This window comes from Antedon mediterranea, chromosome 2, assembly GCF_964355755.1.
Source record: "Antedon mediterranea chromosome 2, ecAntMedi1.1, whole genome shotgun sequence".
Classification (NCBI taxonomy): domain Eukaryota; kingdom Metazoa; phylum Echinodermata; class Crinoidea; order Comatulida; family Antedonidae; genus Antedon; species Antedon mediterranea.
In genome coordinates, this window is record NC_092671.1 from 24,631,638 (window position 1) to 24,657,213 (window position 25,576).

At 31.7% G+C, this 25,576-nt stretch overlaps 1 protein-coding gene across 1 annotated transcript; it reads left to right on the forward strand.

The window, feature by feature from the left end:
- The first annotated feature begins 777 nt into the window (after nt 1-777).
- LOC140040750 (MPN domain-containing protein-like) lies at nt 778-19,749 on the forward strand. Its single transcript, XM_072086913.1, has 15 exons — nt 778-946; nt 1,973-2,148; nt 2,457-2,603; nt 4,868-4,960; nt 5,568-5,719; nt 5,900-5,952; nt 6,049-6,130; nt 6,249-6,345; nt 7,314-7,386; nt 8,216-8,292; nt 10,178-10,346; nt 13,556-13,620; nt 14,151-14,240; nt 14,766-14,858; nt 18,162-19,749. The coding sequence occupies exons 1-15, from the start codon at nt 943-945 to the stop codon at nt 18,237-18,239; spliced, it is 1,449 nt and encodes a 482-aa protein (XP_071943014.1). The 5' UTR covers nt 778-942; the 3' UTR covers nt 18,240-19,749.
- Nucleotides 19,750-25,576: the final 5,827 nt, after the last annotated feature.

Below are 25,576 nucleotides of genomic sequence, written 5' to 3' on the forward strand. Positions count from 1 at the left end.
TGATCAGTTTTCATAATAACTTAGAAATCAAGTTTAGGCCTACCTTTAATTCTGAAGAGCCGTAAGATACTGTATTCTGCGTTATTCAAGTTTTTAGGCGTGATGGATTCATCAAAATAAAATTGTGGCAATTCATGAGAAAGATAATTAATTAAGCAAGCACGTATTACAATTTGAGGGAAAATCGGGCACAAATAAACAAGATGCTCTCTGTTGAATGTGATCATCGTCTCAGGGCCGAATCGTCCCAGATTTAATCTGTTAAATATTGTACTCTGTAATCATTTTGTAGGGAAATTATACCTTGCCATCCATTACCATCCAATATGCTTGTTTAGCAACCACTACCAACAAACTTTTTCCGTTTTTTTTAAATATCCTATTTAGATTCGATTATAAATTAATACATTGAATTTTTGTCACCATAATTTATGTGTGCGTTTACAACCCCATAGACCTAATTACACTGTCAACATTATTTCAAAAAGTTTTTATTCCAATAATATTTTTTTTTTAAGTTTCTATATTATATTTGCGAATTATTATAGGGATGTTAAAAGAGTGGTCGTATTAATTATATAAAAAATCCTGAAATTTAACCTAAAAAAATGGGAACAGTAAATGAACAGTCCCGATGGCATTCATTATACCCATCCATGAATCCATGAATAATTCATACATACCCCCTCTAAATTATTATTTCTTTGCAGCAGTTAATGGAAGTGTCCACGACGCATGTGCGATATGAGTTTTGTTTGCGGTCAGTACACATGCATTGTATTGATCGAGTCAGCGACTCTCGCAGCTGGGTTTAGTGGCCTTGTTAGTGTTGGTAATAGCGGGTAACTGGAGTTTCACACACACCGCACACACATAACAAAGAAAACAGAAGCTGTACTCCTCTTCTTTCGTTAATGGTGACAAGTGACACTTTTATTCAAAATGAGTATGTAGATAATTGTTGTATCATTCAGAACCAGTTTGTATTTATTTGATCTATTATACGTGTAAAACAAGTTAAGATTTGTTTGTTGTGGTAGCTCAGTTCAGTCGATCGACACGACTTAATTATGATGTTGTCTAGACTTATAAGTCTCGGTTCATGTGCTGAAAACACAATTAGGGATTCCCTTTGGACTAGCTAGGCCTAGGTTATTAGGGGAATTAGACCCGCTTACCTTAAACATATTATACGCAACCATAATATTCCGGCACCGCTGTTTCCTCAAGTTAAAGAACTACCTTAATTTACGATCGTCTTACCGCTGCTGAATGTTTGAATATCCATATTTTGTTGAAAATTACAAATTTTTACCATTAAAAAATCATGATTCAATGTTAGTAGTTGTTGTTTGTTGTTTGTTTCTTTATTTCCATTCACAACAAAAAAACCATTAACATACATAAATATTCATTACAAAAATGAAAGAATGGAAAGGGGGAATCTCTGAAGCACAGCTTATAAGTAGAAACCCCCTGTTAGAAAACAGTATATAAATAGTAATATGAACAAAAGGCACAACGGCATAGGCAAACAAAATGTAACTTTTAAGAAAAAGAAAAAAAAGCAAACAATCCTTTTTTTTTTATCATATTTATGTTTATGGTCTTTCTATTTTGAAGAAATTGCCAAATATAGAAGAATAATAAAAATATTATTAAGACTGTCATGTGAATATAGGCCTACTTGAGATTGTATGACTGTGTAAGTATAGGGTTGGTTCAAGCATGGAGGTATACCTCCATGGTTCAAGTATGCTATTTTACGCTTGTAGGGGTAGGCCTATGTTTCACTCAACACTGATGCAAGTCCTTAATCATTTGCCCATGGTTTTGGTAATAATAACCTTCACATTATTAACACTGTTGTATGATGTTGTGTGCTTATTCCGAAATTAGAGATGCCACATGAGGCACTTGTGAAATCTGACAAGAAAAGTAACCGATATTTGAATCTTTGATACGTTCACAGAAAACACATTTGAAGAGGAGTGTAATTCTATGGAAGAAGACAATGACAGCTTAGACGCCAGTCCGGGGTTAAAAGCAAGACGATCACTTCTCACAGGTCATGGAGTTACTCTTAAGATGCTAATGGATGATCATTTTGTTGAGCCTGGAAATGGTTGCCTTTCAATTGATTATCTGGTAATTGTAACTATTTTATTCTTTGCATTTTGATCATGTATTTATTTGTAATTATAAAATATAGGAAAGGTCTTATATTTTAACTGATATCTTATGTCCAGAGTAATGATTCAGTTGCTATTAAATGTTAAAGAAATATTCTTTTTGTCTTAATTCCGGTTGACGAATGATATTGATGCTTTTTTACTTTACATAGAGATTTATCAGACAAATTTTACTGGTAACCCCTTCAAAATATTTTCAGTTTAAATGGGTCAGGTGCAAAATGTACTTTAAATTATAATTATAATAATTAACATTTATTGCAGGGTCAAAAGTTCAAAGCTGATCTCCTAGAGAGTGGACAGATACAATGGGAAGGACACAACCACTTGTTCAATTCACCTAGTGCTTGGGCAATACATGTGAAGAAACTTGTCAATCCTGACAAGAAATCTGGCTGTGGTTGGGCATCTGTGAGTAGTTTTGGCAATGTGTTCAACTTTTCTAAATGACCGAATTAAATGTGCAAATTCAAAACTGGGTACACCACCAAGACATTCATTGTGGTACATCTATGATCTTAATCATGTGTGATTTTGTTTCTTTGGGATGGTTTCTATACAACTTAAAAGCAAATAACTGGTTAAAATGTAGTGTGTGAATAAATTGCCTTTATTTTGTTGACACGACAGCAGAAACAGAAACAAATTCAAACTAGAAAGCCACTCCGAGAGTGCATACCTCCGCCTACTGTAAAATTCTCCTACATAAGATTTCTCCGGGAAAAAAATATATATTTATATATATTTGTGTGTGTCTTAATGCTGATTATAAATGATTTAGGCTAATTTCACTACAAGCATGTGTATGCGAGTTTGGTGTAATGGTTATGTAACAATTAGCCTTTCAATTAACAATAGCTTCAGTTGACTAACAATAGAACAGCAACGCGAAAATCAAACGAGTGAATTTGAAAAGAAATAGGTTTTTTAAACTACTCTCATCAAAAAAGGTGCACGTTAAATCAAATTATGTTTTAAAATTACAAATCACCAATTATAACTCTTGCCTCTTGTACAAAAATGAAGTGTTTTGGACAAGTAGTTCTTGAGAAAATGCAATTTCAGTTTAGTTGTTACTTTAAGACTGCTCGCCGGCTTTTGAAAAATTCTGTCCTATCTTTTATCACTAGCAGGTCTGAAAAGTATACTAAAAAGTGGTCCAGAATTGGGACCATGGTCCCAAATGGTCCCAAAATTTAATGGAATGGTCTTTGACCACATATCTATCTGTATATTTATGTTGGTAAAAATCTTGTAATTACTTTTTGAGTAATCCTGCTAACAAACAAACAGACAGACAAACAGACAAGCAAATGAAAGCACTCAGAAACTGAGTGAAGTACTTGGCAAAATATATCCACTGACTGGGAGCATGTTGAAAGATACAATTTTTGCTTTAGGTATTATCTTTACATGGTTAAAATACTGATAAGGTTAATAATTTGTTTAAATAATTTTTAATGCAAACAATTCCGGCATTGCAACAATGACCTTTCTAAAATCAAGTTTGACCAGAATAATGGTCGAGGAGTGTCTTGAAGCTGTACCGATTTGCGGCGCCTCTGCCTTAACCCATGTAGTAATATATCAATTTACCTGAAAATCAATAGGCATGTTCTGTAAGTATATACCTGATGAAATAAGGAAGGACACACGCTGGTGCTAACAAAACTACTTATCAACTTACAATAGTTTAATTTGAATAACAATAGAACAGCAACGCCAAAAACAAACGGGTGAATTTGAAAAGAAATAGGTTTTTTAAAACTACTCGTATCAATAAACCTGTAGATTAAATCAAATTATGTTTTGAAAATTACAAATCACAATTTATAACTCTTGCCTCTTGTCCAAAAATGATGTTTTTTGGACAAGTAGTTCTCGAGAAAATGCAATTTCAGTACACTTGTTACTTTAAGACTGCTCGCCGGCTTTTGAAAATTGTCTCCTATCTTTTAACACTAGCCGGACTGACAATAATATCATTTTTATTATTTGTGAAGTTATTAATAAACCAATTTTGTTGATTTTCAATAGGCATGGTCTGAAGGTATATACCTATCTACACCCAAAAATTTAGAACGATAACTTGAAAACTGTAGGCGCTATCGTGCTAACAAACAAACAAACAAACATACAAACAAAGTGAATACTATACTTGGCAAAATTCTTTTTTGCCAAGTAACAAACACATATACCTCCTTGGCGGAGGAAAATAATAGAAAGGCATTCTCAAATTAAGTGTTTTTAACATTTATCTACTTTTTGCTGTGTAACTTTGAACTGCAACGCAAATTAACAATTGTTATTTATTATTAGTGTGTTCATTGCATACTAATAATATGAAAACTTATATTGAGCTGGTGTCAACCACTCATGGCGCTTTGTGCATTAACAACGTGTACATCAGAGAATAGTGACGTCTTCATACTGATGATGTCATTCATAGTGATTTCACAGTGATTACAATCCCTTGTCAATGCACCAACTAATGACTGAATGCAGACCAAGGCTCTTATTACCACCAAATAATGACTGAATGCAGACCAAGGCTCTTATTACCACCAACTAATGACTGAATGCAGACCAAGGCTCTTATGACATATTTGTTGTACAGTTGTTTTTTCAGTTTGATAAAATAAAACTTACCTTGCCAATCTCACTTTTCTTTTCAGGTTAAGTATAATGGTAAGAAGTTAGATTTAGTTAAATCATCCTGGCTTAGAAAAATGGGACAGAAGATGGCATCTGGTTTAACACCACCTCTGGTAATGTTCATGGTTCAGTTTTTATTCATTTCTTTATTAGCCATAAATTACAAAAGTATGTAGTCTGAAGGAATGACCATAGTTTAAAATAACTTTGACCCTTAGGCCAGTTGCTCTATCTCAGAAAATAAAATTCAAAATATAAATTTACATAGAAATACTAAGCACTAAAACATTACAACTTACAATAGACTATCTGATATATACAAGATATTGCTTAAAATTATAAAATTGAGAAAATACATTAGATATTATATATACAAAAATGTTATTTAAATATATTAAATTAAATGTTGAAAACACAAAAAAAAGAGATTAACCAATTAATCTATGGTTGTCCATACATTCTTTTTTTCTAAGCATAAATTAAATGTAATGTTAAGATTGGACTATAAAATAACTTAGGTTGTGTAAAATTGTGTTTGATTTAACTTATGTAGGAAATTAGATTAACACTATTATAGGCTATAATCTTTGGTTCAATCTCACATAGTTCAAATATCTCTGTACAAACTTATCAAAAAAGTTATAGGTTATTATAATGGCAGTTTCTGAGAGGAAGAGTTGGTTATTATAAAATAAATGATGTTTTTTCTGCTAATAACAGACTCCTTCATCTGAAATTAATCTGTCTATGGATGAAAATGGTAGTTACTCTGATTCAATGGACTGTAATGGAGATAAAATTGATAACGAAGGAGCAGTTGATCTGAGAAGTGAAGCTACCAAAGCAAGAGTACCAACAACTGCAGACAAAAAGTAATAATAGTACACTATTAATGATAACATTTAATATATGTGAATTGATTTTTTTATTTGAACCATAATCCTTTTTCATGTTTTGATCATCTACTTTCTACTTTCTACTTGATCTGCTACAATTATGCATTCTAAGGTGTTTTCATTCCCATGTAAAAAAAGGTGTTTTCTTTGTTACAGAAACAATACAAGAGAAGACATAATTAACAAAGATGACAAGTTACAAAACAATGGTAAGACTGAACTGTTTTATATGAAGCTGATTTCTTCTTCAGGAGTCAAAGTAGCTTAGCACAAAAATTACATTTAATTTTATACTTATTTTTCAGAAAATCTCCAAAATAACAATGGAACAAAAGCAAAACCAAAGATTATGACCTATGCAAACTTATTGAAGGAAAAATCAAAACTGTAAGATTTAAATTTTATTTGAAAGAAAATGATGAAAAAAATGGTATTATTATACTGTACTAATAAACAACTGTTTATCATAAAACTATGCTTTGAAGATTGTTGTCTGTTTTTGCAGTTTATCAACAATGCAAGTTGAGTGTATGCAGTTTAAGAAAATTGGAAAAATTCAACCATTTACTATTTCAATATCAACCAATTGTCTTTTGTTAATGGTAAGCTGTTGAATAAAAAATTGTAAACATTGAAAATATAGAAATAATTATGTGAAATGTTCCTTTCTACTCATAATATTACAAATAAGACTGATTAACCCTTTCACTGCATGTTCCCGGTATTACTGGGTATGAACAAATATTGTTGATGTGCTTATACTTGGTATTACCGGGTATGGGAAAAACAATTATTTAATCATATTTGCCTATAATATTTAGCACCTTCTATAGTTTTTCAATAAAATTGAAGATATTTGCAATTCATTAAAACTATTTTATAGCACAACATGCGCCCTCTACAGATGTTAATATCGTGTTGAAATTTCTATTTCAGCTTGCACCCTCTATTGCATTCAATCAATCATTTTGACCTTGAAAATTTGTGTTAGTATTTATTTTAATCCATAATATACACAATACATTACAATTTGAAATTAACATGGTTAATGGTATAGCAGAGGATAAGAATTTAAGCTGGGAAGCTTGTTTCAGAAAAATAATTTGTCTATAACACAGATTTTTTTGAAAATGTAATTTTTCAACAATTTTGACCCAAAACTTTGATTTATGCATAATATTTTATAAAACGATAAAAACAATTCAATTTGTTTTTGTATTTGTTATACATATATTCATCAATATCCAGTGGGAAAACCATATCCCATAAGAATTTCTTATAGAAAAAAAACAGATTTTTTGAATTAATAAAAAACAGGAAATCCAAAATATTAATAAAGTCGCATGATTTTTTTTACTCCCAATCGTAGACCAACCCTTTGCCCACCACACACAACAAAATTATTACAAAATTATCTCATTTAGTATTTTTTAGCAACTTAGTAAAATATAACCTGTTTTCTTAAATGCATATTATGCACCGTAAAAGGGTTAAAATTCCTTTTTTTTAAACGTACATACTGTATACAAAACTCCATATTTTGATTTTATTTATTATTTTATTGATTTAGGATTTTCACTGCCATTTGACAACAAGTGAAGTTGTTGGTTACCTAGCTGGTAAATGGAATAACCAAACACAACGTAAGTATATTATAGTATATAGTTCCATAAACAACATGAAAGTTGAGATATACAGGAATATGGTATCTTTAGTAAACAGTACAAAGTCTTGAAATAGAGTATAACAAAAACAGGCCTACAGAAAAAGGTTCCTTTTGTAAGACTTAGTAAAAGCCAACTTTTTATTACAGTACATGGACCAAAATTATGGCGTAACTGTAATAAAAATCCAAAACAATGTGAAAATGCCAAAATATTCAGACATCGAATTAAGTTTTTGAAATGTTGTTTAAAACCTTCCCGGTACAATTGCGGTAATTTTGATACCCCTTATGTATAACAAACAAACATCGAAAGTGGGGAAAAGTGGACCTTTTTTGACAACATTTTGACCCCTAACTTTGATTCTAGATGGCAGATGATGATCAAATTAGAACTTTCCTGGTACAATTGTGGTCATGTTGATACCCAATATGTAAGGTTATGTTCAGCAACAAAAATTTGTATAATGAACAAACAAATGCACAAACAAACAAATGTACAAACATAAACTCTCTAACTTATAATATAGATTTATATTTCATTATCAAGAATCAATTAGTGAATTATAAATGACTGTCATTATTTTGACCACAGTATGTCATGAATTAATTTGAATTTACCGGTTACAAGGTATGTTGAATGCATTTGCCGTTATCTGCAATTCATTTGCTGCAAAGGAATTTCAACTTATGCCAATTGAAATGTATTGGATTTCATTCAAGTCAATTGCAATTCATAGCAATTAATAGGTAAAAACGGCTGTCCACAGTATTCATGTGATACTCTTCTACATATTTGTGTTTTTCAGATATGACAGTAGTACAGGCATTTCCATGTAAATGTAAATTGGATGATAAGGAAAATGCGGGACTAATAGAAACTATGGTGAGGATGTTTCACTTTCATTTAAAATACACAGTGCGTATGTGATGGCCAGTGTGTTACATAAAATACACAGTGCGTATGTGATGGCCAGTGTGTTACATAAAATTAACATGGTATAAAAATATCATGTGACATACATTTTAAAATCATGCTCTGACTGAAAATTAAATTTGTAGTACTAGAAGGTGAGCGAGCAAAGTACACGGAGTACTACAAAGTGTAGATGATGGTGCACCCTCTACAGGGGTCCCAAGTCTACCGCTACTCGCGGTAGTCTACCGCTTTTAGTACCCATCTACCGCGCTACCGCTATCTTGACGTTTTCTACCGCATTTTGATTTTTTTACCGCATTTTCAAATTTCCCCATATTTTTGGCCAAATTGATTTACGGATACACCCAGGCTCAGCCCAGGTCAACAATAGTCAATACAAAAGTGAGGCAGGATGTTGAAACAATGTCTATTCATGCAGTCTCCGTGGTCTATTAGGCCTATTGTATTTTTATTTGTATGCACTGCCTTTGTTAAACCGTAAAAAAAAAGAAGCGTGCAACCAACCGTGAATCAATCACGTGGTAACCGGAATACGCGATTATCAATTTTGGGAGGATCCAAGTTTTAACTAAATAAACGCTTTGATTACACAGTGGTTGAGACACGTTTTTAATAGTTATTACATTTTTAAACACCCTCATAATTAATGGACTCTACCAATGTTGATCCGCTGCAAAGAACAACAGATCGCACATCGCACGAGGTTGTAGAGGCGGTGTTTTATTTGGTTTTACTGTACGATCCAATAATACGAACATGTTAAAATGATTTAAAAGGCATATGGATTCGCCAAGCAAGTAGGCCTACGTTTGATAAAAATTTACCTAAGATTGCCGTAAGCTCTTGTGTTCAAACTTTTATTTATTTAGCAGTAATCCACCCGTTCCGGCATGCACGCTAGGCCTCTATTCTATTCTAGCCTAAGCCTACTCCTCGATCGATCGATGTCGAGATGGTGGGGAATTTCCCAGCGATAAGAAATCGGCGAAATAGCTCATAAACGGCCTACATTTTAATGTTATATCTTTAATGCCAGTGTAATTACGTATGGATAAAACAATATAAAACTCAATGTTTTTCATCTGAAATAATATGTTAACTCGCGTAAATGTAGCATAAGACGGATTCGGAATAGTTTATTTCGATTGTTTTTGGGTTTTAAAATGGTAGCTAGCTAGGGCCTAGTAGAAGCCCTATGCTAGGCCTAGGCCTGTGCCTAAAAGCTAAAAAAATGAGTAAATTCTATTGAGCAATACTATCATGTGTAAATATTGTACATTATGTAATTAAGTTAAATTATTTTATATACTGAATTTTAGTTAAAATACAGTATATATTTTTTAAATTCTTTGTACTGAGGATGTGTCCATAAAAAAAATAAGAATGTAAAAATAATGATGGATAAACCTACTGTATGTAAAAATTAAACCAACTTATGTGTAAATATTGTATATACTGTATATGTAACATATTTAGTTAATTAGGAGACGTAAACGACACGCGTGTTGATTTTCGATTCCCCGCGCGTTGACTTTCGACGCCCCGACGAATTGAATGTGGTTCACGACAAAATCTCCTGCGAATGGACTTTCCCAAGTTGGGACCTCTGCCTCTATCAAATTCAATCAATCATTTTTACCTGGGAAAGTAGTATTATTAGCTATAATGGTGCAAAAACATCCTCCATACACCCACCCCATAGGGCAATATCATGTTCATAGAGCGTGGTTCCCACTAGAAAGCAACTTAACGCAGCAATGTATCAACGCAAAGTCTTAACCACTCAGCCACTCGACAATAAACAATGTAGCAATTTAATTTATCTTTTCAGATTCAACGTGATATATCTTTGCGAGGTCTTTCTTTGATTGGATGGTATCACAGTCATCCTATCGCTGCAGTAGAACCCTCAGTACATGACATAAATTGTCAGATGCAATATCAGCTTAAATTAAAGGGAGATGGAGCATCTTACCAGCCTTGTTTGGGTGTTATCTGTGGTATGATGATTTATTCTTGTAATTTGTCAGTAAAAATGCTTTTGTATTTTTATTTTTTTTTTGTATTTTGTATTAATATTTGTCCTCAGTGAGGAAATTCGGATTAGGCCCTCCACGGACCCACGGCAGCCAGCAGTGCAGCGCCTACCAGATTAGTCAATGAGAGTAAAGCATCTTGCCTAAAGATGCAATTAGTATGGTACAGATAACCTCGAACCCATGCCTATCACATGCTTGTCCGATATTACCATTACACCATCACTCTCCAGTATATACAGCACCCGCCACGATTTCTAGACGGTCTCCCATCCAGAACGCAACCGGGCCCAACGTTGCTTAACTTCGGTGATCTGACGAGAACCGGTGTTTCAACGCAGTATGTATAACTATGCAGTGGTAATTTCATTTATAGTTGTAGTTTATCCAGGCTGGATTCTGGATGAGAAATCTACTTAATTATTTACTTCTAGCTGATAAAATTAGCCTTGACATTTAATTAGTTAATTATGTATTACATACATCCAGTATTAGTTAAAAAGACAATAGTAGGGAGGTTTCGCAACGCTACGAATACGATAACGAAAACCGGATACGTCACGCACACGTATTTGTTTTCGTAAGCCAGTAAAAATCTGTTTCGCATGGAAACAAATATTTAGGGCGTCGTCCAAAATATGACTGCGGTAAAATTGAGCGAAGCGCAGGTCGACCATACAGTCGACCATTCTATTCTGTGTAAAAAAATTAGAAGCAATGGGGGTTGGGTTGGTAGAATGGTTCCAGTCTTATTTATCTAATAGAAGACAGACCCAAACTTTGTACACATGGAGTTCCACAAGGTAGCATATTAGGTCCGCTTCTGTTTATATGTTACATTAATGATATGTCAATATGCATTGAAAATGACTGTAAATTGTTATTATATGCTGATGATAGCGCAATGTTGGTGGCCCATCGTGACCCAGTATATATTTCCAATAAACTAGGGCATAATATTGAAAATAAATTATTTATGCACCCACAAAAAACGGAGTGCATCATTTTTTAATCCAAAAAGAAATTTAAAAATATTGAACAATTTGAAGTCCTCTATAATGGACAGACCATCCATAGTTGCAATTCCATAAAATACCTTGGTCTACAAATAGATAATTGTGTGTCTAATGAAGAATATGTTAACAAAATAATTAAAAAAGCAAATTCCAGATTAAAGTTCATGTACAGACAGGCTAGCTGTTTGGACATGTAAAGTCGTAAGCTGTTATGCACGGCGTTAATCCAAAGTATTTTTGATTATGCTGTCTCGTCCTTGTATTGTGGTATCAGTACTGTCCTGAAAAATAAACTACAAGTAACACAAAACAAAATTGTGAGATTTATTCTCGATCTCGCCCCTAGGGCACATGTTGGTCAGGCCGAACTTGCCGTTACTGGATACCTGAAAATAAGCGATAGGGTTAAGTATATTAGACTAATCCACGCTTTCAAAATATACCACGATATTGAAGCTCCTTATCTTAATGAACATTTTACAAAGATTTCTGATCGGCACACTCATAGTACAAGGAAATCCAATGTAAACTTTGTGATTTCAAATATTAAAGGCCAAGCCTCTAAAACATTTTATTATAATGCTATTAAAGACTGGAATGATCTACCTTCCGATATTAAGAGTATACACAAATTAATTGAATATAAACGTGCGTTAAAGGTTCACATTATTGTGCATTAACCATGCTGATGATTGTATTTTGTATAGGGATGTTTCTATTTATTGTATTAGTATGCATTTATAATGTACACATTATTATCTAACTTGCTTGTTTAATGGACCCCATTGGAATTAAGCTGTTTCAGCTTTATGGGTCATCCTGGTATTTTTGTTGTGTTTCTTGAGTACCGATTAAAACAAACAAACAAACAAAGGTACGTGTTGCTTGGCTGCCTAGGCCTAGCATAATGTCAAAGCGAGGGAGGACTTTAACAACTGCTAATTATCAAAATTTACCTGGCATTTCAGTAAATTACTTTAGTAAATTACTTTCAATACATTTTTAATTATATTATAATCATGAATAATTCCTGATTCAAATGCAAAATGTGCAAAATAGATCAAAAACTATACTCGTTTTGTAGTTACGAATATGACTGATGATATTCGTAAACACAAAAACGCTTTACGAATATGAAATGGGGATCAGCTCAAAAGTGTCACAAATGTGTGACGTAACCGTTTTCGTTATCGTATTCGTAAGGTTGCGAAACCTCCCTAATATAAATTTTTGGTCATTTTTCCATTGTGCAATGAAGTTCAATGTTTTTTTTTTATCTCATACCGTATATATAAACATTTTTATTTTTTCATTGTTTTAAATTGTAGTAGTTGTCAGTATATTTTGTATGTTACAGGGGTTGTGAACACAAATGTTTATCTGGGGCCCTCTATGGCCTGACACAACCGCTTGACCGCTTACATAAGCGGGTTCAAATAATTGAGTAGCCTGAGAATAATGTGATGCATTTGATGCAGGGTTTCCTCACTTAAATTATAAATGTGTTTTTTATTATTATTCACTTTTATTTCAAATATCAAAAATATCAAAAATTGACCAAAATTACAACTCGTGGCTAAGAGCCAAATTGCGTGTAAAATACATGTCATAGCAAAAAATATATATATATAAAAAATATAAAATAAAAAACAACAAAAAACAACAAAGAAGGGGAGAGCAATCGCAAGCTCGCAGGGGAGAAAATGAAGAATTTAATAATTTGATGAAGTAGGGTATAGGGCTATTAGTAAATCTGGATGTTTTAGACGCTAGCTGGGTAATTTTGTTTTTATTTCTTAAAATCCTACCATGACAGCTATGTCTGGTCGGTGGGATTAAATCAGCTGTTTGTTTAATTTTGGGGAGATACTCAGCGAACTTGCGACAATGCTCCACCCTTCTTTGAGCCAAAGTCTCTAATTTAAGAAATTCAAGGGCACCAGAGTTTGTTTGTGTATATAGTCTGGAAGAATAGGTATATTTTTTATCACAGAAAGTGGCATTCCTTTGTGTATTTCTAATTGAAACACCAAGCATCACAGTAAGCACTGTCCACAACACAAGAAGATAATTACGAGAGTACATGGTCTTTTTTTTTCTTTTGTGGTAACTCGTAATTGCACTTTAAAGAAATATTACTTTTTAATGTATTTGTAGGACCTTACCGAGATAACTCCAGAACATCTGATGTCAAAGCATTCTACGTCATGCCATCAGTAGAGGTATGTACCTTGCTTTTATTTTTCTAAATAAAAAAACCTGATAACTTACTTTAGTATGGAGGAATCTTAAAGGACCACATTTAGTTTGAGTCAATTTTAAATTATAAATTTAATTATCAATTTAACAATTATTATTGCCTGTCCATACATCGATGTTCATTTTAATACAGTGTACTGCTTTAGTTTTCCGAGGCTGAATTGTTATGCTTCCAAATACTTCTCAACATTTTTAACCAACAATGAGAGAAAGATAAGATCAAGTGAAAACATAGTTGTACCTTGATTCTGGAAAATAAAATGTGGACACATTGGACAGTTTTATGTCACTACTGTTTTTTTTAATTATTTTTGTCATAAACCGCTATACAATTTTGTATTTAATTGAATAACTACTGTACATTTACTTCTAATATGAGGCTTGCAGAAACATCCAAATTGAAATAGTAGTTTTCTCTATTCCGTCTATGATATATTTACAGTTCAGATGACATTTTTATGCTAGTTTAATTACAATTATCTTATAATGAAAGGAAAGAAGCCTTGATCTGGGAATGCCAATGAACATGAGAACCAGCTCACAGCAAGATGTCTTTCTTACTCAAGATGTCTTGCAAGAAATGGTAAGGTCATTCAAGTAATAAGAGAAAAGTCAGTTAAACAAATATCAAATGGAATTGCAAAGTTTGCTGATGCAAACTTTTATGGACAAATGAAAGAGTGTTTTTTTAAACCGAGGAAAGTAAAATTGGGTAGTACTATTTAAAACCAACACTCGTATTACAGATTAGGGCTGTACTAAATAAATAAAAATAATAAAATAATTAACTGGTGTTTTTGCAAGGGAAGGTGATCATAAGGCCATAAAAAATGTTTATAAAAATATTCTTGCTGGGAATCGAATTCATTCAATTCAAATAGACAGTTATTTCTCTTTCTTTTCGAATACAAAAAGCAATTAACAAAAGAGAGATAGTGGTGATGGGATAAAAAAAAAGATTAATCTAGTATTTAATAAATGATGTGTTGTGTCAGATTAATAACCTGACAAACTGTACTATAACTTTGTGTAGAGGTGTTGAAAACAATAAAATCTGCTTTCAATATATATTATACACTTAATGCTTTTTTCTTTTTTTTTCTTCTAGAAAATTTTGGCAGCATTCTACAGAGAGGGAAGTGATTCCGTGTCATTTAGTGATATTTGGCATTTAAATACAACATATCTCCACAAATTTACGGTATTGAAAATATATAGTGCAAACTAATTTACAATTATGAAAAAAAAACACAATAAAATCCTCAATAAAACTCACTTTTTGGTAATTGCTACTTATAAATTGGTAAAGATATAGACAGATACTGTATTTACATTTGTATAGTATAGAAATGAGTGTGTTTGCTCTTTTGTTTGTTTTTTGAGGGTTTTTTTTGTCTATAATTAAATATTATAGTCAGCATTAATATTATAGTCAGCATTAATATTATAGTCAGCATTAATATTATAGTCAGCATTAATATTATAGTCAGCATTAATATTATAGTCTGCATTAATATTATAGTCAGCATTAATATTATAGTCCGCATTAATATTATAGTCAGCATTAATATTATAGTCCGCATTAATATTATAGTCGGCATTAATATTATAGTCGGCATTAATATTATAGTCCGCATTAATATTATAGTCCGCATTAATATTATAGTCCGCATTAATATTATAGTCAGCATTAATATTATAGTCAGCATTAATATTATAGTCAGCATTAATATTATAGTCAGCATTAATATTATAGTCAGCATTAATATTATAGTCAGCATTAATATTATAGTCGGCATTAATATTATAGTCGGCATTAATATTATAGTCGGCATTAATATTATAGTCGGCATTAAAATTATAGTCAGCATTAATATTATAGTCCGCATTAATATTATAGTCCGCATTAATATTATAGTCCGCATTAATATTATAGTCCGCATTAATATTATAGTCCGCATTAATATTATAGTCAGCATTAATATTATAGTCAGCATTAATATTATAGTCAGCATTAATATTATAGTCAGCATTAATATTATAGTCAGCATTAATATTATAGTCAGCATTAATATTATAGTCAGCATTAATATTATAGTCAGCATTAATATTATAGTCAGCATTAATATTATAGTCAGCATTAATATTATAGTCAGCATTAATATTATAGTCCGCATTAATATTATAGTCCGCATTAATATTATAGTCCGCATTAATATTATAGTCAGCATTAATATTATAGTCAGCATTAATATTATAGTCAGCATTAATATTATAGTCAGCATTAATATTATAGTCCGCATTAATATTATAGTCAGCATTAATATTATAGTCAGCATTAATATTATAGTCAGCATTAATATTATAGCCAGCATTAATATTATAGCCAGCATTAATATTATAGCCAGCATTAATATTATAGTCAGCATTAATATTATAGTCCGCATTAATATTATAGTCCGCATTAATATTATAGTCAGCATTAATATTATAGTCCGCATTAATATTACTAGATGGTACGCTCGCTTCGCTCGCGTACCATCTAGGTCGTGCCCACAGATGGTTCTCGAATACATAATGATTTCAGCGTTAAAAAACTGGCGATTTCAAATGTACAATAATGCAGGACAATAATACATGTCGTTTACAGGAACGAATAAATAGACACTGTGATTTATGTACTCAACTAAAATTAGCACCCTGGGAATTACTTCCGAAAGAGAAATTTGTCACAAAATGAGACCAATTGTTTTAAAAGTCAGATTTATACAAACTTATTTTGTGTTTTGTATGTAACATTATGGTTGAGGGATGGGGAAGAGGATGGGTGCAAAGAGGAACAATTTTTAAATATATTCTTTATTTTGTAACGAAATATTTATTGTTTTCATGTTTTACAAATAATATACCACTAAACACAGTAAAACATTGCGATGTAATACTTTGTTGAAACTATCACCGTCGTAGTCGATTGAAATAGTACAGTACATGTAACGATACACTATGACGTATGTTTATATATAATGTTAAACAATCTGTGAAAACCACCTCTATTCAGGGAAAATCATAAATTCTATTTAATCGTCAATAAATATTAAATTATCTAACTCAACTTAATTAGTAGGCCTAATGGTTTTCAATTGTTTCTTAGAGCCAATTCATAATTAAGTTGGTTCCTACCCTACCCACCAAAGTTGTTCTGCGTTTAGGGCATGTGATGCACCGTATAGGCTTATCTTCTACTGGCTTTACAACGCTACTCATGCCAGTGAGGGAAGGGTGATGATGTGGGTGGTTTAAATGCAATAATAAAGATTTGTAAATAATATACGGCGACTGAAAACGCTAGCTCATTATCCGTTAAAAAAAAATAATATCCAACCTCTGCAGAACAGATTGGAAAAAAAATGGATCGAATTTATGTTATAAGTATACAGTACTTGCCTTTACGATGCCTGAGGGAATAGACACTTGTGTAACAGAGATTGGAATGTTCCATTCATCGCAAATCAATACATTTATATAAACGTATATTAAATCTATCAAAATAGTATTTTTTAAAGAAAATCGGCCTGTCTTCAACATTATGATGCTGTACTCGAGCTGTTCAACCGGTTTTCAGCCATTAAAAACAATTATCGTAGGAGGAGATAGGAAAATGCGAAGCATCCTCGTATTATTGTCTTCGGGTATTTTTCAAGACGGACATCCATTAGACAGTGTATACCACGATCGAAAAACACCCCTATTTGGGGCAAATCGTTGAACCTAAATTCGTTTTAATTGTCAATAACTAATTATCTAACTCAATTTAATTAGTAAACAGGGTTACATCAGGTGGTTAAAATCAGTACCGAGATTCTAACCAACTTTATATACGATCGAGTAAACATTCTAGAAATAACGCTCGATTTACCGAATTTTGCCCTTACGTAAATTTATATATAGATAGTCAGCATTAATATTATAGTCAGCATTAATATTATAGTCAGCATTAATATTATAGTCAGCATTAATATTATAGTCAGCATTAATATTATAGTCCGCATTAATATTATAGTCCGCATTAATATTATAGTCAGCATTAATATTATAGTCAGCATTAATATTATAGTCAGCATTAATATTATAGTCAGCATTAATATTATAGTCAGCATTAATATTATAGTCAGCATTAATATTATAGTCAGCATTAATATTATAGTCAGCATTAATATTATAGTCAGCATTAATATTATAGTCAGCATTAATATTATAGTCAGCATTAATATTATAGTCAGCATTAACAATAGCATGTTATCTTATACTGTAATTGTTATTAAACCTCTATTTTGTCTTTCAACTCCTTGTTTATGTGGACTATGAACATTAATAATAAATTATTTATTGGATTTCAGAATACTCTAAATATATATATATATTTTTTTTTAACTACCTATTTTTATGTTGTAAGCTTTCAATATTTATTAAACACTTAACAGAATGTATTTTTTTATTATTATAGGCATCCTTGATGGATAAGCTACCTCAGGATAATTCGGATGGTCGACTATTAAAATACATCATATCTTTAGTCACATAGTTGCAGCTGATGTCATCATCAACCTTTGCTCAATACCATTCCAGGTTACTCAGAATGTTATTTCAAATATATTCCAACTTTATACTTGCCTTGCTTTAAATTACTACATAAAAAATATAGAGATGTATGTTTGAGTGATGTTTGAGAGAGCTTATTTACAGTACTACATTGAGAAGTGAGAGTTTGAGATTTGTAGTTAGTAAATCCAGCTTAACTTTAAAATAAAATAATTATTAAATAACAATAATTAATTATAATAATAATATACTATTTATAAACACAATTCAACTTGATGAACATTGGACATAAAAGTTATAATAATTATATTTATTTTTCTGATTATGTACATTTTAAGGACACCTTACCTTTTATTTTAAAATATAATCCACATTGATTGTTTTTGTGGGAAGCAGAACAAGTATAAACAAATATGCTATTAAATTTGTCTTATTGTTAAAATTGTTAATGTTGTTGATTTTTGTTTACTAGCTACAGATAAAGAACATTTTACACTGTTTAAAATTGATACTTGCAGTGGTTAAATCATTCTAGAAAACCAGTGGCAGATTCATACCGAGCATGGACACATCCTATGTACGCCCTGTAATCTTATTTTATTTTTACAATAACATTCTGAATGTTAGATATGTATATATTATTGTTAGTATTAGTGTTGATACATTATATTCATTTGTAACCTACACTTCCTTTTTTTTCTTCTATGCAAACTTTCTTGATCTGCCACTGCACAAAATAGTCATATTTTTTAGAGAAAAATTATGCAAATAATGAATGTAAATAGTATATTGATGAAATATGCATTAATGCTGACCACAGCCATACAGATAAGGCAAAGCTGCTGTGTGGCACCTTGTGAATAACGTGTTTGTGTATAATGTTTCTTTACAAGAGTTGGATCACTTAGGTAAGCAGGTGATTCATTGTATCGAAATTTACCTTTTTTAAGAAAAAAAAAATTAGTAAAACTATAATACACATTTTCCTCCCGAAAATATATATATATATAGATATAATTTGAAACGATAGAGATAAGGAAATCTGTGAGAATGAGAAAAAGTCACCCCAACCAAGACTCGAACCCGGAACATTCTGCTTGATATGCAGATGTCCTAACCATTAGACCACTGGGGCAGAACAATATAATATATATTAAAATATACTGTGTGTGTATTTAGGCTGCACTGCATTTTTGAAAAAATAAATGTTATAAAAAATTATTTTTAAAGATTTCTCTATAGATTCAAAAGAACCATAAATGTGTACATAGTGGACAAAAACGCAGAATGGACAAAACTTTCATAGATCATCTATAAATTTCCATGAAGGCATAACTTTCACAACAAATTGTTTACACAAAATAGGTTTGTTTTGCTTAGTGTTGCTTATTTAAAAAATAAATTTCAAATTTTCCAAACAAAATTGTTGGCTATGCAAATTCTGTATAATATATGTACATGTATTTGTTTGGGGAAAATAAAGCCTAGTAACTGGTCAGATCTATTCTTTTTTTGTTGTTAAAAGTCTATTGTAGAAATAACGTAACCTTTACCTCAAATGTGAACTCGAATTTTTTACCGATTTATGTTTGCACCAATATGAACCTCATCCTCATGTTATTTGTCAGTTTAGGCACCTAGATCAGCTTTCGACTTTCTTGTAGTTTGAAACACTTCTTATAAATAGTTATAATATTTGATAAAGTAGTTAACATGCAATAGGAAAGACAAATGCAAATGTGGATTCGGGAATGCAAAATAGAAAATAATTTTAAACTTAAAACTATGTATTTTCAACTTAACTTTATCTTCAATTGGCCTTTTATTGAGATATTTATTACATTATCTGAGATATTATTATTCTGACACCGACGAATCTATAATAATAGCATTAAGCCAACATGTGTGCCTCTATCTCCTCTTAAACCACAAGTCCGATATTAACGCCATTCGAGCTGGGGCACCTTTTAATACTCCTTTATGCATTAGTCTATATTAGAACGGAAACTTTGTTTTTTAGGCCAGTTTCTTTGCAAAGGCCGAATGCCGTTATTTGTAATCATCGGCCATTTTCCTATGTCACAATTAGATCACTCAAGTCATTGGCGATATCGAGACAGGCAGGACATGTGATCAGCGTATAGCCTCAATAGCTTGCGCCATTACAAATGAAAAACGGGGCGGTAAGTACAAAACTGTATTCTTGCTCATGTTTCTACCTCATGCACACCGCTCCTGCCTAACATAAGATTGAGCACCCTTTTTATCTATCATTTTTCCAAACACCAAATGCAGTGATACCACTAGGCTAGGTTATGTGTCGTCTTGCTGGTCGTCTTACTACTGTAATTAGGCCTACTATTTCTAAGCTGCTATGGGCAATAGCAAAGAATATATATTCTTTGGCAATAGTCGAATGCGGGATGATTCGGCCCTGGTTTGGCAAGGCAAATCGGCCCACTTAGGCCGATATAATGTCTGACTAAAACTAAGAGAGGCTTCTAATTTCATTAGCTCCCGATAGGTTTTTATGATATGGAAGATTGTGAAGTACATTATGCTAACATTATGTTTTGTTATTTTTGGGGGGGATTTTTAATGTAATTTATTTTCAAGATGTGTAGGCCTAGGCCCCTAGGTACTTCTTTCTAATTAGGCGTAGCCTACACCGCCAGAAAACACAGTGTGACAATCCACCAAATATTCTTACCACCACAAATCAAGACATTCAACTGAACAACAACAGGAAACTGCACGAATTAAGTGACTGTTCTCCAGTCGGAAATGACAAAAACATATTTGGAAGCTTTTACAAAACATGACAATTTACCAGACGACTATGAAATTCAGTATTATGTCCTATACCAAACTTATAATAATAACTGACATAATAATATTAATTAATAAACGTCTATTATTTTAATATATTTACACAAACAAACAAGAACAAAGATACAGATGTATATTAAAAATTAATATTAATGAGATTCTGTTTTTTTGTTTTCAAACATTCATTTTACAGTGAGCACTATTATTATTCTCGATGACTCTGCTTGATTTTAGAATTAAATCAAAATAGACACTGAAATATAAAGACGAATACAGTATAATACTGTATAATGTACTTCTCGGCACTTTACATCCATTTACAGATTTGGGAATAAGTATTTCTATACTATCTTTAAAATAATTCGTTCATTCATTTACATGTACATTGGACGGCTAGTCTAACTGCTTATTAACTGCTAGTCTAATTTAATGTTGATGATTATTCGTTATTATTCATAAATGTTTGGTATGTAATTGTATTTTATTGAAGAGAGCCCTAAATATCACTTAACTTACTGGAAGGGTTGCCCTCTCTAAAGATGGTTAAATGTATAAAAACAAATACTTGTTCAACAACCAAAAGGTACAGGGGCGGTTCATTTAAACTGAACCAGGCTACTAGGCTGATGTAGCAGCATCACCAAGGAAAAATGGAAAGATCAAAGAAGAAAGCAGCTGCAGAGAAGAAATGGAGTGTAGCAAAGAAGACAAAATAATTAACAGCGAAGTAGGCAAAGAAGGCTGTCAAATTCAAGTCCCCCACCCAAGAAGTCTGAGAAAAATGAATCTAAGTCGAAAAGGTCTATTTTGAGATATTGACCAAAACACGTTTTGCTCTAGCCTTTCTTTATGAAGAGGTATTTTAATAAATGCCTAAAATACTTATTGTATAATAGAAAAATATATTAAAGAACTTTTATTATGATTTTATATCTACAAAAACAATGATATAAAAAGTTACGCGTTACATCCAATAAAATGTATATACAGTACATTAATTGTCTCATGTCAGTTAATAATCATATGGAAAACTTGACAGCAATTGCACTGACCATACCCATCATACAATTTAATTTTTTTAAATAGGAAAATTGAAATTAATTAAAACACACACAACCTTAGAATCAATTGTTATTATACAGGTTTAATTATATCATAGCTAGACGCAAATATTTACGGATTCTACGAGAGAACTTTCGACGCGAGCTACTTAGGTAGTGCATTGTTTTTTTCTTTTTATCATAGTTAACCTTAGAACGCACATTTAAGACTAGTGTCTTTAACAACATCGAGAGAAAAAGTACAGTAACGTCAATCTGCACTGCGAACGTGCATCAGACAGTGTTTTGCAAGTATGACGTCATGAGCTCATGCATGCATCATGAATGTACATGTTATATGCACTCCCTCTATAGTTTATGCCTTAACCTAATAGGAAAAAAATAATGCGTCCCGTTCCTAAGAAAACTTTCCTGTCTGTAATCAATATAAATATGTGTTTATGAGTCTATTGCATATAGTCTTTAAAGTTCCGTCCGTAACAATATATTTTTGAAAATGAAATGTTCATCAAAATATGCCCCTACACAAATTTCCAAAAAAATGTGTTTATATAATCTAATGAGGTAGTCACATAAAACGTCGTGGAATTGGCATTTATAAACTTTGAATACATATGAAATAATAAACAAACAGAATTAATTAAATACTTAATTATGTATAATTGAGATTCAATTTAATCAAATTCAAATATGAATTCAATAACTTAAAAAAATGAAGACCAGAAAAAGTTTAACAAATTCTTAATTTACTTTGAGAAATAGTCACGAGTTATATCAAAATCAGTAATTGAAATGTGTCAATTCATGCAGCAAATACTGTGGAATGTCCCATTAAAACACAAGTAATTAATTTCTTGGTGAGGATACAGACTTGGAGAAATTTTGAGAAAAGTTCTAAACTGTAGTTCAATATTTTAGTGCAAGTTTCAATCAATCCCAATCATTATATAATTAGCGAATATTGTTTATACATTGTGAAAACTTTGGATGAAAAAGTCTATAATTTAAATAAAGAAGCAATGATATTCTAACTTATACGAGTTGGGTGCATCCATTTAACTATTAACAATTATTATTTAAACTAATAATTTATAATAAAACACTGTATTTTATTACCAGATGATATTTCACAGACAACATACTAGCATTTACATTAATAATAATATGGTGCCTCTCCTGTGTGCACTCCCAAATGTCTTTTCAAATTCCCATTTTGTTTAAATTTCTTCCCACAATATTCACATTCATATGGTGTCTCTCCTGTGTGTACTCTCAAATGCGTTTTCAAATCCCCATTGTGTTTAAATTTCTTCCCACAATATTCACATTCATATGGTGTCTCTCCTGTGTGTACTCTCAAATGCGTTTTTAAATGCCCACTTTCTTTAAATTTCTTCCCACAATGTTTACATTCATATGGTGTCTCTCCTGTGTGTACTCTCAAATGTCTTTTCAAATTCCCATTTTGTTTAAATTTCTTCCCACAATATTCACATTCATATGGTGTCTCTCCTGTGTGTACTCTCAAATGCGTTTTCAAATCCCCATTGTGTTTAAATTTCTTTCCACAATATTCACATTCATATGGTGTCTCTCCTGTGTGTACTCTCAAATGCGTTTTTAAATGCCCACTTTCTTTAAATTTCTTCCCACAATGTTTACATTCATATGGTGTCTCTCCTGTGTGTACTCTCAAGTGTTTTTTCAAATTCCCATTTGTTTTACATTTCTTCCCACAATGTTTACATTCATATGGTGTCTCTCTCGTGTGTATCCTCAAATGCGTTTTCAAATGCCCACTTTGTTTAAATTTCTTCCCACAATGTTCACATTCATGTGGTTTCTCTCCCGTGTGTATTCTCAAATGGTTGCCCAAATGATAATTTTGTTTAAATTTCTTCCCACAATGATCGCATTCATATTGCGTCTCTCCTCTTTGTGTTTTCACATTCTTCCAACAATGTTTCGTTTCATTTGTTGTTTGTTCGTCTTCTTGTTTGTCAACTCTCACCAGTGTTTTAAAATCATCTTCAAATAGCATGTTCTCTAGTTGAATGTTTAACTCTTCTGTCCATGTGTGATGTATTCCTAAATGAACCTTCAAAACACTGAATTCAAATTTATCTCCACAATGCTCACATTTATATGTCATGTTGTTGGTGTTCAATTCCATAATACAGTATTGTGAAACCGTTTAATGGAATTTACAGTATGTTTATTATTGTGTTTAAAAAGTTGATATAAAGTATATTTAGTTCTAAAATTTCTTGACGTTTCGATCAATATACTTTGATCGTCATCAGGATAGAGAATGCCGAAAGTCCAGGAAACTGGAAATATAAGCGAAATTGGGTGGGACTGGTGTGAAAGATAAAACAAAGATAAAACTAGGTTAACAATGGATGGGATTGAAATAATGCCTAGCTATAGAAGGATATTGTTTCTCATGAACAAAGTCTTGAATAAAAGCTAGCTATAGAAGAGCATTGTTTCTAAGAAGAGGTGTGAACAGCAAAGTGGTGCACAGTGGGCCAGAATTGGTTCAAAGTGTGCCAAAAGTATATACGCATGAACAAATACTGATTACGTTAATTTTTAAAGGATCTAAGGGGTTTTTCAGACCCGTAGAATTTAATGGAAGTATTTTTAAATAGGTATGACGTAATACAAATGGTGTTTTCTGATTGGTTGAGGCGACTGCGCTTGTAATTCTTAAGTCAATTAATATTACATTTACTATTGAAAGGTTTCTATTACCCGGGGAAGCGTGAAATTAAAAATGTCGTCTTCCTTCCTACACCCAATAAAACCAACTGGAACATTTTCTTAATATATCAGAAGTCATAAAATACTAATTTTTGATTTTGGTTGCAGCTTTTTTATCTCATCTTGAACATATTCATTCTCTACCTCTAAGAGTAGAGTCGTTTCTTTCTTGAATTACAGGTGTATAGGTCGGCAAAATCGCGAGGAAGTATCTTTCTAAATTTTCAACTACTTCTGTAATTTCTTCTTTTCTTTCCTGAACAATTCGAAGTGCAGTTTGGTCCAGCAAGCTTTGAAGGGGTACTCTTGGCGAATCTTCTTTAACCGTTATATTGTTTGGGTAGCATTTATGCTTAGCTTCACTCACGTTGTTATATGGTGGGTAAATATCTGCATGTTTGCTTTTTGCAGCCAATCTGTTGTTTATTTTTTTTATAATTAAATATCATTCAATTGCTGCTATAATATATTTAAAGATGTATTGTTCCCCAAAAACATGAAAAATTAACATTAATTGAATCAGACTTTGAATATGTTATTTTAGTAAAGTTAATCACTTTCGGAGAAAAAAACGAAACAAAATAATGTTTTCACTTATAAAATGACAAAATAAATGATTAAAACCTATTACAAACAGTATTAAGTAATAGTATTCCGACTTTAT

Coding starts and splice junctions, on each gene's coding strand:
- LOC140040750 (XM_072086913.1), top strand. Junction 2,149..2,456: donor GCCTTTCAATTGATTATCTG/GTAATTGTAACT, acceptor CATTTATTGCAG/GGTCAAAAGTTCAAAGCTGA. Junction 7,387..8,215: donor ATGGAATAACCAAACACAAC/GTAAGTATATTA, acceptor TGTGTTTTTCAG/ATATGACAGTAGTACAGGCA.